Source organism: Nuphar pumila, chromosome 16 (genome assembly GCF_984573655.1).
Source record: "Nuphar pumila chromosome 16, dmNupPumi1.hap1.1, whole genome shotgun sequence".
Taxonomy (NCBI): domain Eukaryota; kingdom Viridiplantae; phylum Streptophyta; class Magnoliopsida; order Nymphaeales; family Nymphaeaceae; genus Nuphar; species Nuphar pumila.
Genome location: NC_143264.1, coordinates 82,064,029 through 82,083,732, shown reverse-complemented (window position 1 = coordinate 82,083,732; position 19,704 = coordinate 82,064,029). Strand labels below are relative to the sequence as shown.

The 19,704-nt window shown below is 38.2% G+C and overlaps 1 protein-coding gene across 1 annotated transcript; it reads left to right on the top strand.

Moving 5' to 3' along the window:
- Positions 1-18,201: 18,201 nt before the first annotated feature.
- LOC149813840 (cortical cell-delineating protein-like) lies at positions 18,202-18,917 on the top strand. The gene is made up of 3 exons (XM_089991216.1): positions 18,202-18,604; positions 18,699-18,790; positions 18,885-18,917. The coding sequence occupies exons 1-3, from the start codon at positions 18,202-18,204 to the stop codon at positions 18,915-18,917; spliced, it is 528 nt and encodes a 175-aa protein (XP_089847342.1).
- The last annotated feature ends 787 nt before the right edge of the window (positions 18,918-19,704 follow it).

The window sequence follows — 19,704 nt, the reverse complement described above, 5'->3', positions numbered from 1 at the left end:
TTCTCAAGTAAATCGCTCTGAATCGGCTAAAAATTAATAAAAAATATTTCATGTCGATCAGAATGTGACACATGTTAAAACCATTAAAATAATATTAAAACATAATTTTAAACATTTTTACATTTATTAAAAAATAGCTGATTCAGGTCAGTATCATATAGATATCGGCTGATACAGGCACCGATACTAACAACATTGGCCGGGCCCTAACCATGAAGCGTATCGGAACCTTGAGTCTTAGACCCTCCAGAGAAGGGGAAGTATGGACGAGAACGACTTGGTTCCTGTTTGAATTACAACAGCGGGTCCCAGTCTCTGAATTTAAAATCCAATTTATATGAGCACATTAATAAAACCTTCATTGTAATCAGTTTTAAAAAGGGCTCAAAGCCTCGAAATACCTCTCACACGATGGTTGGCATTTTGAACTTTTGGCCACTGACGTAGAATGTATTGTCATGGGATATATACTCAGTGGAGGAAGGATCAGGTGCAATGTGATTGCACACGTTTGGTGTGCTGCTGCACCTGATCACCCAACAGCCAACGGTGGTGATCATTAGGGCTGGAAAACAAGACCAGCAGCTCGCCATTCGGCTTGGCCTGACTCAGCTCAAAAATCAAGCTTGTCAAGCCAAGCTACGAGCCAGCTCATTTAGATAAATGAGCTGAACATGACAAGATTGGCTCATATAGGCTCGTTTTACATATTATATATATATATATATAATATACATATTATATAAGTTTTGTACATATATTGTATATAATATATGCATTTTGTATATATTATATGTATTTTATATATTATCAAGCTTAAAAAACAATTATAAAAAAAGAGCCAGCTTTTGATCGGCTCGCGAATCTCAACAACCTCATGCTTGGTTCGGCTGGTGATGAGCTCACAAGCCGAGCCCGAACAGCTCAAGCTTGGATAGTTTACCAGTCCCAGTGATCAGGTACAGGTACAGCAGCACACTTTTGATATGTGCAATCACATTTCACCTAATAATCCTTCAACTTGGTGGCATCTATTTATTGCTAATGCCTAATGGTTTCTAAAACCTAACAAAAATGTCTTTCTCTTATATGAGACCTTTGCATGCCTTGTTTATAATGAAGCAAAATGGACACTTGAACAAAAGAAAGCTATTTATGTCCAGAGGGTGAAGGCGGTATTCTTTTAAGGCATCATCCATGCGAAAAGAGTGCTTACAGGAACACTCCTTCTCCAACCAAACTCTCAGTCTCATACGAGCTCCTAGTTGTTTATTTCATTCTAGATCATTAGGAGTGATTTGTAACAATGTAGTCATCATAGACCTAACTTATTTGAGGAGGCATTGGTGTCACAGGCATATTTCTTCAACAGGCCAGTGCGGCGCGACAACCCACTATAAAAAAAACTATAATTAGCGACAAAAATTTGCGACAGATTTTTTTCGTCGTAAATTTATGACAGATTAGCTAGAGAAAACTATCCGTCACTAACATTTGAATAATTTGTAGAATTAGCGACAAAAAAATTTTTATCGGAAATTCGTCGTGAATTAGCGATGGATTCGCGACAGAACAATTCTGTCTCAAACTCCGCCGCAACTTCACGACGGCTCAGCAGCAGAAATTTTTTGTCGCTACTTCGTTGCACATTCGCTAAATTTCCCGTAAATCCTTAATGCGAGCATATTTTCACTTTCTATTTCATCAATCGCCCGTCGGCCTCCCGTCGTCTGCCCGCCACCCGTTGACCTCCCATCGCTCGCCCGCCAGTCGCCCGGCGACCTCCCACCCGCGCCCGACCGACGCTCGTCGACCTCCCACCCGCCTGCTCGGCCGATGCCCGGCGACCTCCCATCGCCTGCCCTCCGCTCATCGACCTTCCGACGACCTCCTATCTCTTTCCCCTCTCGTTCTCTCTCTCGTTACTCCCCCTCTGTGTTTTTCAGCGAGCCCCGTCTGCAGGTAACCCTCCCCCTTTCTCCTATGTTGTAGTCTCCTCCTTCCTCCTATGGTTGTCGGAGGGTTAGTAGAGGACAGTCTCTGTCGAGCCCTCCCCACTCCTCTATAGTCGACGGGGGCTGGCAGAGGCCCCGATCACCTCTATCAGGCCCTCCCCTGGCCCTGATCTCCGTCAGGACAAAGGGCTTTACCCTGTCCTTTTGAATGTCGACAGCCCCCCCCCCCCCCCCTATCAGTTTGACTTCTTCTATAGTGGGGCACCGCCCCGCTGCCGGAGAATGATCGCCAAGGGGAGAAGCCCCCTGCCCTTTTGCTTTCCATAGCAAGGGGTGGCTTCGCCCCCTGTCCTCGATAATTTTGACAAGGGGCGAAACCCTCATGCCCATTGTCTTTTTTTCCCGGCAGGGGCGGATCCCCCTGTCGGGAAATTTTGCCTCGACAGGAGGCAAGACCCCCTGCCTCATGATTGATTCCCGACAGGAGGCTTAGCCCCTGCCTCTCGATGCTTCCCTTCGGGGGGTCCCACACACTACCTCCTGTGAATGTTTCGGCAGGGGGTTTCGCTCCCTGCCTTGACCTTACTGCTGACAGGGGCAGCGCCCCTGCTTGTCTCGCTTTCAGCAGAGGGATGTGTCTCTTTGTCCGGGTTCGTTTTCGACAAGGGGCATCACCCTCCTTGTCATCAGGTAATAAACTTCATTTTAACATAGTGCCTTTTACAGATTTCTCAACGGATCCCTCTTGTGCCCTGCAACCCACGGTAAGTAAGTGACAAAAGCAATGCAAATCGGGTAAATACCCGTGGTGAGTAAGTGATGCATATACATCACATGTTATTTAATTTCTTGGATGCAACACTTTTTTGTTCACACACTCACTTAGTTGTAGATATCTAAGACTGCTTTGATGGAGTTTGGAGATCATGTTGAGCATGATTTTAAAGTATGAAAATAGAAGTATTCTTATTTTTGGAGTTCGGATTCCACGCTAGTCATGGTAGTAGTTAGCAGGATATTGGAGTGTCTTTGTTGCAGGTACATGTTTGAGATTGTTTTGATATAAATGATTTGAATGTATTGCAATGTTTGATGTGATTGTATCCATGCTTGTATGAAGTTACTTTCAATTTGATTATGACTTTCATATGAAATTGTATCATGAAAATATGTTTCAAATAAATGTATCATGTTATGAATGAGTTTGCACATGAAAATGAATGATAAGTTATCAATGCTTCAAACATGCTTCAAATGAATGATTTTGCACATGAAAATATTAAGTTATCAATACATGCATCATAGTTCTTATAATTGTATGACATTATATATATATATATATATATATATATATATATATATATATATATATATATATGTGTGTGTGTGTGTGTGTGTGTGTGTGTGATATATATCAAATCATTGCATCTACCACGAATACATGATAAATTTGATATTTTCTTCATCATAGTATTTTAATGATTCTTCATCATGACAAACTTTTTCATGAGAAATGGCATTTTGGCTACATAGTTTGGAATCACACGGGTCAGTTTTTTAGGACAGTTTTTAGGACGGGAAAAACGTTTACGTTGTCACACTCTCTGCCTTTCAAAGGTACCTTGTAACGTTAATAAAAAATTCAACATTTTAAAAATTTTTCAAACCCAAAATTTTAAGAAAAATTTAAAACTTTTTATTCGTTACAAAGTTTTGTATGATTTTCGAAAGCAATATGTCAACGAGTTTATCTATGACTACATTTCAGTTGTTCCAAATACTAGATGACTCACCTGAGTGAAAGCACGAATGTATATTAGCCTCTTAGTATAAGATTCAGTACGAAATCATCCATAAATATAATTGGATTGAGGTTATTACTTTAAGAATTCTCATAAATAAAAAAACGTGGAAGACAAAATTTATTCAAAGTTTAAGATAATTGAAGAGTTACGTAAAGATTTATACTTGAAAATCATACAAACAACCATTATATAAATATAAAGACAAAATTTATAAATATTCTTATTTTAAAATATTATAAATCTTTAAACATAAAGATATACAAATAACAAGGTTAAATCATTACACGTTTATAACCATCAAAATTGTCTGAATCTCCTAGAGATCGTAGTAGATAAGAATTGAACTGTCAGTCATGCAACAACCTGTACTTTCTCAAAGCCCTACAGGAAGTTATTTGTAACATTGTGATGCATCAATCTCTTTCATGAGAAATGGCATTTTGGGTACACAGTTTGGAATCACACGGGTCAGTTTTTTAGGGCAGGTTGATTTTCAGTTAACAAGAACATCGAAGAGAAGGAATGGTGTGGTTGGCTTAAAGTGCTCATTTTGATCGCCCCCAACCTGACTTTTCAACGAAATCGATCATAAAAAAGAACAAAGCTAGCTCAAGCCCAGCCCAAGTGTAGAAATGTACAACCAAGGGGTGATCCATAATTATGTTGTACTAAAACTTCAAAATAGATCAACTAATAAATAAATAAACCACATCAAATCACCATAAGCTTGAATACTTATGAATTTTGAGTCCAAGTTAAAATAAAAAACTCAAAAAGAATGGTAAACTTAGGTGATTATAATTTGGAAAAGAGAAGTGGGACATTTGCGAGTGAGTATGCATATGCATGCATGTGTTCTTGGACATTTGTATACACACACACACACATTCTCTATGCGTGTTTTTATGCATGCATGACACTCTTACTGTCATAGCATGATTATAGGGAGCCCTGTCCGTTTCCTGCCTACCGTCCCAAATCTCAACACTTTTTCTTGCATAAATGAGATTCTTTTTCATTTCATTCTTCTACTCTTCACTCTCTGGTTTACTATTATCTTGATGGGACGGGAAAAACGTTTACGTTGTTACACTCTCTGCCTTTCAAAGGTACCTTGTAACGTTAATAAAAAATTCAACATTTTAAAATTTTTTCAAACCCAAAATTTTAAGAAAAATTTAAAACTTTTTATTTGTTACAAAGTTTTTTATGATTTTTGAAAGCAATATGTCAACGAGTTTATCTATGACTACATTTCAACTGTTCCAAATACTGGACGACTCATCTGAGTGCAAGCGCGAATGTATATTAACCTCTTAGTATAAGATTCAGTACGAAATCATCCATAAATATAATTGGATTGAGGTTATTACTTTAAGAATTCTCATAAATAAAAAAACGTGGAAGACAAAATTTATTCAAAGTTTAAGATAATTGAAGAGTTACGTAAAGATTTATACTTGAAAATCATACAAACAACCATTATATAAATATAAAGACAAAATTTATAAATATTCTTATTTTAAAATATTATAAATCTTTAAACATAAAGATATACAAATAATAAGGTTAAATCATTACACGTTTATAACCATGCATCAAAATTGTCTGAATCTCCTAGAGATCATAGTAGGTAAGAATGGAACCGTCAGTCATGCAACAACCTGTACTTTCTCAAAGCCCTACAGGAAGTTATTTGTAACATTGTGATGCATCAATCTCTTGCCTATAGGAAACTCAAAGCTAAACTTAAAGAATACATATTAAGCTTGTAATGGTACAATTAGAGTGTGATTTCCATCATTTATAAAATGAGGGTCAAGAAAATCTACATCCAAATATTCGCATAACATCCATTCACATTTATAACAATTCATAATTATGTAAATTGCATCAATAACTTTTAGAATTTGCATTCAGTATCATCCATGGCATTAAACATTGCATTCATTTGTATTAATGATAGGTATTCTCATAAATAAATGATAATATGCAGTTCATATACATTTGCATAAACATAATAAGTTAAATCTCATTTAATTGTGTCTAGCATGAAATACAAGTACATGTTTCTCAAACAATTTAGGATATCAGAGCCTCTCACAAATATAGCATATACTTCTAAAAGAATGTATATGACCAATAGGTTAAAATCTGCTTCAACCATCTCAACGTAATTGATACACACATCCTTTCAAGTACAATAAAACATAACAGTCTATGAAAATATAAACTTTTACATTATTTTTTCTTAAAAGAGTATGATCATGTCCAACTCATGACTATGATATGCATTATTTAAATTATTAATTCTCATGTCCATTCTTAGAACATTAATACACTTTTGCATTAAGATATATAAGAAATAATTCTTAATTCAACATTTCCTAATTTGGATTACATTACAGATACATATATTTTCTAGATTAAAATAGAATAATTTTATTTTTTGTAGTTACTAAAGATCTCTTAAAAACCTAATTTGGATTGACTCATATGGGTCCAAACCCATATGGACTTTGGGTCTATACTAAAAATATAACTCTTTTCTCAAAACATAATCTTATATTTTTCTAACACACAATAACTATTCTAATTCTATATAGTCCATGGTTTTGGTATTTTTTAAAATAATAATTATATTTAATTAAAATATTCTATTTAAACCCTTTATAACCAAAAAACTTTTTAATAGAATTTCTTTTGTAAACCATCAAAATATATTTAGTTACATTCAAAATACTTTGATAACACGTTGATGAGTCATAATTCACTAAAATAAATAGTTCTAATGACATATTAAATATTTTAAATAGTATTTTTTATTAAAATAACCAAAATGCCCTTTAATTTAAAAATTAAGATTTTTAACTGGTTAAATTCATCTAGTAAATTTCAAAATTCGATGATATCACACTAATCTTTTACAACTCTCCACAAAAAACATGTTTTTGGTTAGAAGTAGTACGATCGATTGTTAAATATCTGAAATAGTTTTGAAAATATCAATTTTACCCTTATTAGCCAGAAATAAGTGATTGAGCATGTAAAACACTAATAAATGATATTTAAAAGATAGAAACATATTTCTAATTCAAAGATAAAGCTGAAATTTTTATTTATTAATAATTCTTATAAATTTCAGGTTTTACATGTCTAGTGGACGGGCCAGATGCAACAGAGCGACCACCCGGGAGCGGATTACCCACCGGCAAGGGGACAATAAGAGACGGCTATCTCGGCATTGATTGTCCTATTCACATTATTGGGGTGGTTTCCCTTGCAGAAGTAGCATCCTTAATTGTACTGGAAAGGTTTATGCCTGTCAAATGGCCTACTGCGATTATCATGCCGATTGTTTTGGTCTGGTCGTGGGTCGTGCCGATCGTCCCCTCTCTTTTCATCTTTGTGATCCTAAGTCAAAGCAAAGTCCAAAACAGGCTCTCAGTGTGTATGCATGTGCGCATCCTCCTACTGCTTTTTGGCATACAAAACAGCCAAAGTGAAGAAGTGTCTATGTACAGATCTCCCAGCATTCTGATAGATGAAACCTTGACATTTTTTTGTGTATATATACAAAACAGCCAAAGTGAAGAAGTGTCTATGTACAGATCCTCCTACTGCTTTTATGTTAGTCATACAAACAAGACTAACATAAAAGTAAGCACCGGATATCCTGGTAGTGATCTTTCGCCTGCTCTGTCCAAGGCCACTCCACATACAACCAAAGCAAAGCGTGTGGGGTCATTAATGGGCAGAATAGGCTCTATCTTGCAATACTTTCCAAACCAAGCATAGAAGAACATATATACTATAGGCCTTGGATCAGATAAAGTACTCCATGAGCAAGGTCAAGTGATGCTTTCATGTGACTCCAAATTCTGCAAGGTTATCAACATAGCTAGCTGGTGTACGTGTCAGCTGCGAGGGTTCTTTCGCTATTTTTGTTTTTTCATGGACAGGAAAACCATCCTTAGGATTAGAGACCTAGTTGTGCTGGCGCAGCCTGCGGTCGCCTACCTGATGGTGTAAACCCGTAACGCACCCCTTGCCCTCAGGGAGTTGCCCGGCTTTAGCGGAACAAGGGCTTATCCCTTGACCTCATTAAGCAAAGGAGTTTTGACACTCATGGGAATGAAACCCTGACGGCCAATTAAGGCCCCCTCCACTGCAAAACCCCTTGGGCCGCCTCTGCTGTGGGCTCTTAATCTTTGTGATTTTATTTTAAGCAACTGGCTGGATTTGGATCCTGACTGCCCAGCTACATAACCTTATTGCACCCACCGGGACATTCAGGTCAGGACTTATCGGTTTGGACTTGGCGGTAGCCGGATCCGTCGACGGCATGGTTTCTCCCAGATGAATGTAAGGAAATGATGAAATCCCAAGTGGATCACTATTTCTGAAAAAAATTGAGCCATACAGATGATGACGAGACCAATTAAGATCATTAGCTGTGTGAATCATCACAGGAACGATCCTAAGTTTGATTATTCACTTGATTAGAGTATCCCATGTGGTAAGTGGGGTCCTGTGTCAAGCTGAAGGCCCAGGATCGAATCCCTCTGCCACATGGGGAGGCTGTTGTTCTGGTTGGAGTTTGCCTAACCCCAGCTTGCCTTTGAAAAAAATAAAAAAGATTCTGTCATATCCTTGCGAACAATGATATGGTGCTTTACAATAGGCTAAATTGTACGCTATCGACATTTAAAAATGCACAAAAAATTAGAGTAGAAAATTATGGAAAAAAGCCAAGCAACTCCAGTCATGTACATAGGATGTACGTATAGGGATGAGGCTGAATGATGTTTGAGGATAATACAAGAGGTTAAAATATTACACTAATAATTCAAAGACTAATATGTAGTTTGACATAATCAATAGCATGTTGGCAAAAATTACTCTTGTTTGCAAGTGCTATTTTGCCAGTTAAATTTGTTACATTGACCATGAAGGCACCACTGTGGGAAAATTCAGGCTACCTAAAATAAAATCATTATAATATTAATCCTATGGGGATAGTTACTTGCATCACCAACTTTCCTCTAAATGCAGTTAGTTTCAGAAGAATTTGGTGAACTATTAATCTATCACAATTAGACGGATGGTGGTGATTAAATACAAAAAAAAAAAACTGCTTGGGAATATATACCACACGATCCGGTTCAACTGTGAGCTTGGCTGGGTTTGGGGTTGGCATTCAGTCAACATCCAGCATCTGGCCATGTGGCTGGTGCTGTCCAAAACTTGGTGTCAGGTTAGGTCACCAACATGACAATGGACAAAATATTTGTCTGATGCAGAAAGCAATGTTGTCTGTATGGGTATGTTGGCCACCCTATTCAGCTGTATCTGCCTATACCGATACTCAACTGAATCGTTCTGTATTGTCCAAAAAACAATAAAAAATTATTAGGTTTCAATCATAATGTGACACGTGTTACAACTATTAAAATAATTTTAAAATTTATTTTTTTGGCATTTTTTACATTTATTAAAAAATAACCGATTCAAGGGTGAAACATATCGATTTTCTGCATCGATACTGATAACATTGGCAGAAAGTTTAAGTGGTTAGTTAATATATATATATATATATATATATATATATATATATATATATATATATATATATATATATATATATATATATATATATATATATATATATAATACATCTGTGCTAAATAAAATATGTCAAATGAAACATGATAAATAGGTTTTTCAGGTTTATTTTATTTTATTTGTAAATTCTAACCGTACAGATGTGAACTATGTATTTGATTTTATAGGGATCAGCTATTTTGAAGTGTTTCATTCTGACACATGGGTGGGTTTTTATAAGGTTCAAAAAATCAATAGTTCAAAATCTTTGTAAAATTGGAGGCCTCAAAATTTTCTTTTTTTTCATCGAAAACACATGAACCAGATGTGGATTCCTAGTAAATCCACCATGCCCAACACATTTATCAGGTCAGAACTGCAACAAAGAAAAGATAGAAAAAGCCTGGGGTTTTTAGCGGGTTTTTTTATGTGCAACTAAAGGCATTTAGCGTCACTTTTCACTTGCCGCTAAAAACTTGGGTGTTTCTTGCGCCACTAAAAGCCTTTTAGCGGTGCTTTTGCACATCTTTAAAGGTTCTTTTGACCCTTTGATGTGTGCGCATCGTCCATCACAGGCACGCCGGCTGGGGGTTAGCCAGAAAGCGGTAGGTGGTAGGCAGCTACCACATTCTGTATATGATTGGTTAGAAAATCTTAGGCAGTAAATGCATTTACTAGTTAATACTGAAAATGTCTAAAAATTATATCGCCAGAACTACGGTAAAAATCCTTTGGTTACAGTCAATTTTAGTAGCCGACAGGCCTTTAACATCAGAGTAATGTTATGCATGGCCCTAAAATCACTCAGTCCAAATCATTGTGTATTTCAAATAGATAGGCTATCACATATCACCATGATCGATGGTGTACGATAGCTGTGCAAGATTTTTATTTTTATTTTTATTTTGAAAGAAAGGTGTGCAAGAATGTTGATGATGCGCACAAGCAAATTCTTCTCATTCAAATTCCAGAAAAAGTAAAAATCGATGGGATACGGACATTTCCAGAAAAATATAAAATCGATGGGATATGGACATTTCCAGAAAAAAAGTAAAATCTATGGGATATGGACATTTCCAATTTTTGTCTCTACCAAAAAGTGAGAGCCAGTAGTGACCACCTCTATATCCAACAAAAGAGATGTCGGCAATACCAACGTGGTCCTCAGCGTGGTTGCTAGGAGCTGTCACTGCACGTCTTCCTGTGGTGGGACGTTGCAGGTTCAAAACCCCTTGAATAATGATTGGTGGGGGTTTGCCTAACCCCAGCTTGCCTTGCCCACAAGGGCTTCGATCATCTGGTAGGGGCGCCTTGTAAATGTCACCAAGTTGATAGAATGCCGCAGGTTTGAAATCCATGGGTGGCGTCCTTTGCCGCAAGGTCGAAGCTGGGTGTGTTCTCCGGTTAGGAGGGGGGACATTAAGGGTTTTACCAACCGGAGGCTAGCCAAGGTGCGATCGGTGATGGGTTTTTTTTTTCCCTTGAATTATCCATAAAAAAATAAACCCAACTTGCCTTAAAAAAACAAAAAGAGATGTCGGCAATGAACTCATTGGTTTGAACAAAAGAAAATTGGTGACTTTAAGTTTGGCGATATCCGGTACAAAACAAGAGGCTCTTGCGTACGAGCCGAATATCTGGCCATCGCAATCTAGCACCACATGCCAAACCATATCCAATTTTAAATTGGTAATTATCTTTTTTATATTTAAAGTTAGAATCAGATGTATTCCAAACATCCGTTGTTTGATGAAGATGTGCAGATAACTTGGACATACATGAAAAAAAGACGAAACCCCTCAAAATTCTGCGATAAAAAACAAACAAACAAAAACTCACATAATTCTACAACGTTTACGGCCAAGCCCAACACAAGAAATTCATGCAAACAAATCGATGAAGACCAACAGTTCGATCATATGAAACAAGCCGACACAATCCAATCGTGAAACAAGTAATCCAACAACCAGAACGAAATTAACAAGAAAATCATCAAGGGGGGCAAACAAAGAAAATCAAATCAATCTACTGGTGAAGGATCATGTGATCGCAACTGATCCTTGTTAAGTATATCTAAGAATCTATCCTCACTGATCTAAAAGTCATCCATGTCACCAAAGTCGCCGCCGCCGAGAAGGCCCGCGGTGTTCGGCCGCAATTTCAAATTACTAGGTCTGTCGATGACCAACATCGGTAAACACCATGAAAGAACCCTAGAAGGGATCACCAAAGTTCAATGCAAGCGATTTGGAGGTAGGTTGAGGGGCACCAAGAATCGTCAAACCGAAGAATAACTATAACCACTACCTCAACAATGAAGGAAACAAAGAATTTGCTCAGAAATTCAGTCGAGAACCCAAATCAGGGGAAGAAAAAAGATGAAGGAACACAATTGTTGTCGACATCATAGAGGTTTGATTCCTGAAAGTTGATGTGTTGTTCTTTCTTTTCCTTTTTTCCCTTTGTTTAAAGTAGGTATTGTTTTGATTATCATTTGTTCTCTTTGACTCTCCAATGCCATGAGGATGACTCTCTCTCTCTCTTTCTCTCTCTCTCTCTCTCTAAACATACTCAAGTTATCCCTCTCTCTGCTCTCTTTGTCTATGTTTCTTTATGTTTTCTCCTTTTCTTTTATTGGATTATGATCTTTTTATTTATATCAATTGATGAATATTGTATGTGTTTGTGGTCTGTTTTTTGCTCTTTAGGTTTTCAATTGCTCTTTATGTTTTTCTTTGAAGATTGTAAGTGCCGTAGAAGAAACTAGGTTAGATTAAGATTCACCACAAACTCATATATGTTTGGGCACAAAGATTAAGATTAACTATATGGGTTGTATAAGTTTTTTTTATATATTTTATGCTTTTCTATTTTACACAGGTTTTTGAACTGATTGCACATATGAGAGGGATGGGTGTATTTGCCGTTTCATCCAAAGACCAAACTTAAGTTTCAAAACTATCTTCTCTGTTGGAGGTGACGTACTCAGAGTTCGAACGACTCAAATAACTACAGTAAGAGAGAGAGAAGAACAAAAGATGAACTAGTTGCTGAAGCGAAAGATAGAAAAGAATAAAAAGTTTAGAAAAAAACGTGGTCAATATAGTGGCATCGATCATGCCAAACTCCTCATCCTAGATCTCTCAACGATTTTGGTATGCCCCATTTTCTCATCATCTCTCTCTCTCTCTCTCTCTCTCTCTATATATATATATATATATATATATATATATATATGAAATATGCTTTCATATTCATATTTACTATTATGTGAAACTGTTTGTCTTCTCAAAAAACACATGCACCCATCTTATGTTGCTTGCTCATCAAGAGAGATGACCCTCTCTGACGGTGGTGAGGATGACCCTCATCATCTATATATATATATAATGAAGACTTCTCAAGCAAAGAAAGGTCCAAAATCTACGACTATATATATAGTAATAGGTTCGTGCTAAATGAAAGGTGCTTTCATATTTATATTTACCATCATGTTAAGTTGCTTCTCTTTTCAGAAAATAATTAAGAGTGAAATAATGTTACTTAATTTAAAAATAAAACTATTTTTTTGAAATACTCTTATTTATTTATTTATTTTTTATGGCATTACACTACAAGAAACCTGTGGATTAGGGATGACCTAAATCCGTCGCTAATTTATCGCTAATTCATCGCTAAACAGTTTAACGACGGATTAACATCGGATTAGAGACAAATAGCTTTTATCACGAATTTTTCGACGCTAAGTAGCGACAAAACTTATCTGTCGCTAATTTGCGATAGATTAGCGACAAAAATGATCTGTCGTGAGTCTGTCACTATTTTAAATTAGCGATGGATAATATCCGTCGCGAGTCCTTCGATATTTTAAATTAACGACGAATAATATATGTCACTAATCTATCGCTAAATTTTAAAAAAAAAATTAAAAAAAAAATTGCTCGTTGCCGGGAGGTATTCCGACAGCAATAGGCCGGACTGGGAGCGATTCGTCGGCGGCTACGGAGGAGGAGGACGACCCACCACCGGATCCCAGCAAGTCGTACTCCCTCGACCCCAAGATCTCTGATTGGGTCTCGCAGAGGTCGGAATGGACCGATCTCGTTGTTGATGGCCATGACGGAGACGAGGCCGGTGTCGGGGCAGATGACGTTGCAGAGGCGGTTGAGGTCGAGGAGGTCGTCAGAGCCGACGGGGAGGTAGGTGGCGTGGAAGTGACCTGCTCCCTGGCGCGCTCGACCGCCTCGTCCGACTCCCAGCCGTAGAGGTGAGTGCGGGAATGGGGGTTGCCGAAGCAGCCAGTGAAGAAGGGCAGCATCGCGTCCAGCACCCGCGGGTCCACCGGCGACGTCACCTGCATGTCCAGGTACAACGGCCGCCCCGCGATCCGCACGCCCTTCATCGAGATTCCTCCGCCCTCCTCTGCTGCGTCGGAGTTGGGTGACAGCAGTCGCGGTGGTCGACATCGTCCAGCAGGATCGTTCGGTGAGCCTTACTGCGGCAAGCATGAGGCTCGACTTTATCGACCAACGGGAGCACGAGGCTCGGTTTAAATCGAACATCAGTTTAAATTTCGAACGTGGGAGAGAGGGAAAATTTCACGCCTTAGGTGGGACAGTTTAAATCGAAATTTAACGACGGATTTAGCGAGGGAATTTTTTCGTCGCTAATTAGCGACGGAAAAATTCCCTCACTAAATCCGTCGCTAATTTCCTACAGTTTTGCAGTGAATTTTTTTGTCGTTGATCTGTCGATAATTAGCGACAGATTTGAGACGGAATTTATACCGTCGCTAATTTCAAAAATATTTCAAAGATTGGCGACGGATAATGTTCTCTCGCTAAGTCCGTCACTAATTTGCGACAAAAAAATCCGTCGCAAAGATCTGTCGCTAATAAGGGTTTTTTTGTAGTGTTATTGTGTAGTTGGTAAATGAGTTATATTTCTCTCAGGGCATGTTCAACTTTGACTGAAAAGTAAACCTCTATCAAGTACTTTGTTGGTATATCTTAAATTCTTATTAATGTATAGCAAGTGAACAATATTTTGGTGTGCTTTCATATTTACTTGAGTGTTTGTAATTTTGAGCATTATGTTCTTAATAATTGTCATAGGTACTAACATGCTGCTTTATTATTGTCATAGGTATTAACATGTTTTATTTTTTATGGCAGAGAAGTAGAATTAGTTTGTTGGCACATGAAGTTGATTGGTTGACTAATTCACTATTGAGTGATTTTATTGGGCCAGTGATGAGAGAGATTACAACCAATCATGTCAATGATTGGGCAATTTGAACTTCAGTTCTGTTAATGAATATTAAAAGCTATCAAGTACTTTCAATTGATTGTGTAATTATAATTGTTCGAATTTTGTTAAATGTAATGTTTAAATTGTTATTATTTGAGTGATTTCATTTGCATTGTTATTGTTTGAATTTTGTTGATTGTAATGTTTGAATTGTTATTGTTTAAGTGATTTTATTTGCATTGTTATTGTTTGAATTTTGTTGAATGTAATATTTGAATTGTTATTGTTTGAGTGATTTCATTTGCATTGCTATTATTGAATTTTATTGTATTGTTATTGTTTGTGTTCAAACCTTCATCACCCAATTCTTTGAAAGTTGAATATTGTTGGCCAATGAGAATCTCCACCACCCTCGGATGAAAATTCATATTTACAACATATTTCGAAGACAATGACAAATAGGCTATGTTATTTGCAACTGCTTCCTCTTTGTTAGATGGATAGTGGGTGAGTCCTCTGCTTCAGATCGTGTGTTCCAAAGTGGAATCAGATTTTAGAGTGTGTTCGTGACTATCACTTCATAGCGCTGAAGACATCACGCAAGGATCAGGTGCAGTTTATTAATAGATGTTTGGAGGGGAGAGGCCCTCGACATAATTTGCATTAGAACCTGATTTAACGGTTATGGTCTTTTGATTCGTGCTTAGTTTGACATGTTCCAAAAATGTTCAACGAGTTAGCCAAAAGTCTGGCTACTTTAAACATCACGGGTCTAACTATCAATGGTGTAATATGAGCCAGACTAGGCCCCCCTATGTAAGTATGCACTTTCCTTTCTAATAACTGGTAGGGGTCCCACTACAAGAAAAATGCTAATTAGCGACGGGTTTTTTCCACTACAAATTTGTGATGGAGTAGCGAGAGAAAACTCTTTGTCGCTAACATTCAAAAAAAATTATGAAATTAGCGATGAAAAAAATTTTGTCGCTAATTAGGGACGGATTTGCTACAAAAAAATTATGTCTTAAACTTCGTCACAACTTAGCGACATAAAGTTTTTCATCGCTATTCCCGTCGCTAAGTCGTGACAGATTAGCGACGATATTTTTTCGTCACCAAACATTATAAGAAAAAATGCTAATTAGCGACGGAATTAGCGAGAGAATTTTTTTGTCGCTAATTACCGAGGGATTTTTTTCGTCTCTAATCTGTCCCTAATTAGCGACGGAAAAATTTCCTCGCTAATCCGTCGCTACTTTTCAATTTAAACCGACCCATCTAGGCCACAAAATTTTCCCTCTCTCCCCGTGCAAAATTTAAATCGACCCAGTCGTTCGATTAAAGCACCAGACGACGTGCTTCTCTTTCAGATCGTCTGGCTTCCCCGAGAAGCCTGGCAGGTGATGGTCGAAATGTGACTTTGTGGCGGAGGAATGCGAGGAAGAAGAGGAGTTGGAGTCACCGTTGCTAGTTGGATTGGGGAGCTCGTCGTCCCCTTTCTCATCTCCCTGCATCGATCTGTGCCCTAACCTCTTCCTCTCCAATTGAAGCCTCAGAGTCTTAGCCACGCTTTCCTCTCCACCGCCCTCGTCATCCACTAGGCAGGATGAGAAATCGATCGAGAACCGGCCTAGCCTCCTCCGCTCATACTTTCCAACCGGCTATTGAACGGTCACAGGTCGACGAACTCAAAACCGCGGTGAGATTTGATCGAATCACGTTTCTTGGACGCTCTTTTATTTTTTTGCCGCGTCTAGGGGTTCTCGGTTTGGTTGTCATCTATGTCTTCGTTGATTTATCTGTTCAAAGTTTCTTCTGATCGCATTGCCGCGTAACTACAGTGCTTGCTTTGTTAACTAAATTTCTTTTGTTGTTTCTTGATGAAATTAGGATTGATGGGCATCGGATGAGTGTGCTATAATGCAATGCAGCACATACAGAGGTAGTCGACCTCATCGAGCTTCTTTGAAAGTCCTGTTGTAAAAAGGATTATGTGCACCTCGGTCTGAGGCGCGCCTCGCCTCAAGGCGTATGAGGCGCACAGCTCAGGGTTCTTTTTCTTCTTTTTTTTTAAATTTTGCGATGGATTAGCGACAGATTATATCCGTCGTTAAGTCGTTGCCAATTTCAATCAGGTAATGTTTTGCGACAGCCTTTAATCCATCGCTAATCCGTCAATCAAAAGTTAGCGATGGTTTATATTCGGATATAATCCGTCGCTATGCCGTGGCTAATTAGCGACGAATCAACGATGAACATAAGTCATCGCTAATCCATCGCTAAGTAGTGACGGCGTAGCGACAACTAAAGTCTATCACAATTTAGCGACTAGAATTATGCGGTGGACGCTATCCGTCGATAATTTGTTGCTAATCCATCGCTAAACACATTAGCGAAGGAGTTTGCAACGGATAACGTCCGTCGCTAATACGTATTTTCTTGTAGTGACCGCCTAACCCCAACTTTTTTGTCAAAAAAATAAAAAAATAAAAAGAGTTAAAAAATCAATGACTCAAAATTTTTATAAATTTTAAAGCTTATAAAATCACACAATTTTCATAAAAAAAGTATGATCTAATAGCTGAATTCTAGCAAATAGATTATGCTGAGCAGATTTGTGGGTCTGATTTATCAAACATGGCTTGCAACATTAATGAAAAACACTATTATCCACACTTTATGGACCGTTAGGTGGAACCAATCTCTCTCTCTCTCTTTATCTGTCTATCTATATATATATATATATATTACAAATCCAACCATGTGGATGTGCTTGGCACAGAGAATTTGCTAGGAATCAACCATTGGATCATGTATTTTTGATAAAAAATATGATTTTTGAATGCTTGAATATTTATGAAGATTATGAGCCATTGATTTTAAAGCTTTAAAAAAAATCTAGTGTATCATCAAATACTTAAAGTGTTTGAGGATTGTTTGTAAGCGTTGCCGTTGATCACACGTGATCAAACAGCAAAGATGTTGTCTATATTTTTTCACGCTACAGACTTTTAGTGGCGGTCTTGACCACCCCTAAAGGTCTGGGCAGAAAAATGATGATTTAGCGCAGTTCAAAAACCGATGCTAAATCTTTTTTTTTTTTTTTGAAAAAAAGATGGGTGGCGTTACACTGCGTCCAAACGAGTTTTAAGGAAAACCCGTCTGAAGATACGGGTTCTCTCTCTCTCTTTCTCTCTCTCTCTCTCTCTCTCTATATATATATATATATATATAGAGAGAGAGAGAGAGAGAGATAGAGAGAGAGAGAGATGATATTAAAAACACAAAAACTCTTATCTTGGTTTTGTAGTATCCCCACCCACCATGTTTTCAACTGTGGTTAACGTAACCAGGAAATCAGACAAACTTCCAAAGGTAAATGGCTGTTTCCTCACTAGAGATGCCAGCTACGTCCGGACGGTCGATGTCACATGGCCACAATTATTTTTGTGCACAAGATAATTACCATTAATCCCTTCGCTCCTATCCCCTATATATATAAGACCCTATCTATCCAGTGAGCACCACACTCACCAACCACAAGAGCAAGCAAATATCCAAGTGCATCTGTGTGGGTGACAGGCGAGATGGCATCCAAGGTGATCCCTGCTCTCTTGGTAGCAATGGCCCTCATTCAATGTGCCACTGCTTGCCCTTCTTGTGGAACCCCAGTCTACAAGCCACCACCAAAACCAAAGGTACCAGTGATCCCTAAACCTCACTACCCAGCATACCCACACTGTCCCATTGACACCTTGAAGCTTGCTGCTTGTGTTGACCTGCTAGGTGGATTGCTCCACCTAGTGATTGGCCACCCCCCAAGTGGGTCTCAGTGCTGCCCTCTCATCAAGGGCTTGGCGGATGTTGAGGCAGCTGCTTGCTTGTGCACTGTGGTAAAGGCAGATGTCTTGGGCATCAAGGTAGGCCTTGATGTCAAGCTCACCTTGCTTGCCAACACCTGTGGTTGCAAAATTCCCCCTGGCTACAAGTGTGCCTAGAGATCCAAGTGGTGAGTCCCAATAAATGTTTGGGGTCTATGTAAGCTGTTGAAGTTATCGTATTGGTCTTTTTGTTTCTTTTTTAGTGCAAAGTGGTTTTACCCTTGGTGAGTTCAACTTAGTTGTTGAGTTAAACAACTCTGAGATAGAACCCTTCTCCAATCTTACCGAGATGCCTGTAATCCAATAAAGGAAGTACTTGTAGTTGGTTTATGAAAATATTTGAATGATTATGACTTGTATCATTAAAATGTGTTTTTCTTTTTATTTAGAAGTGCTTGAGAGAAGATGCTGGTGTAGTTTAAGCTAGTATATACCAATCATAAAGTTTCAATTTTCTGTGCAAACTGACGCCAGCATAGGCCTCAGAGGGCGAGGGTCCTAGCGTCGCGGCGGTTTACGCCATCAGCACGATGACCATAGGTATGGCTGTTAGACGGGCAGTCAAGATTCGATTCTCATAGGTGTCATCCTTCTGCACAAGCCAATGCATAGCATGGGCCTCAGGGCAGGGGTCCTAGCCTTAGAGTTTTAAGTTACCGGCACGACGACGACCGCTGAGCCAGAGCAACCAGGTCTTCCTGCTATAAATCCAAAAAAAAGGAACATATGCACACACATACACACCCTCAGGCATGCACCCGCAATGCATGTTTAGTTGGCAATTGTCAAAATTAAGCCATCACCTTTAAAATAAAGTTATTTCAAGAATTTTATAGATAAGTCCATTACGGGAATACAGTAGCAACTCAATGATGCCATCAATCAGTCCAAACGGCACACGACTTTTGATTCTCAGATTAATTCTCAACTGTTTCACAATTAGTGTACAGATCCGGATCCAAGGCATCTTATTTGTTACTATACTTTTCATGGTTTTACATTTTAACTCTCCCAACCTATATAATTTTGTGTAGATTGTTCTACTGACAATGGCAGCCTAGACCAGCACTCACTTTTAACACAAATCTGAGTTTTGACCGCAACTTGAAAAAATATTGCAAACATGGCCAATTTACTACTTAAAATATAACGAACATGGCCAACTTATTGTTTACTTGACACTTTTGCCCTCTTGTCGCCTACAAAAGT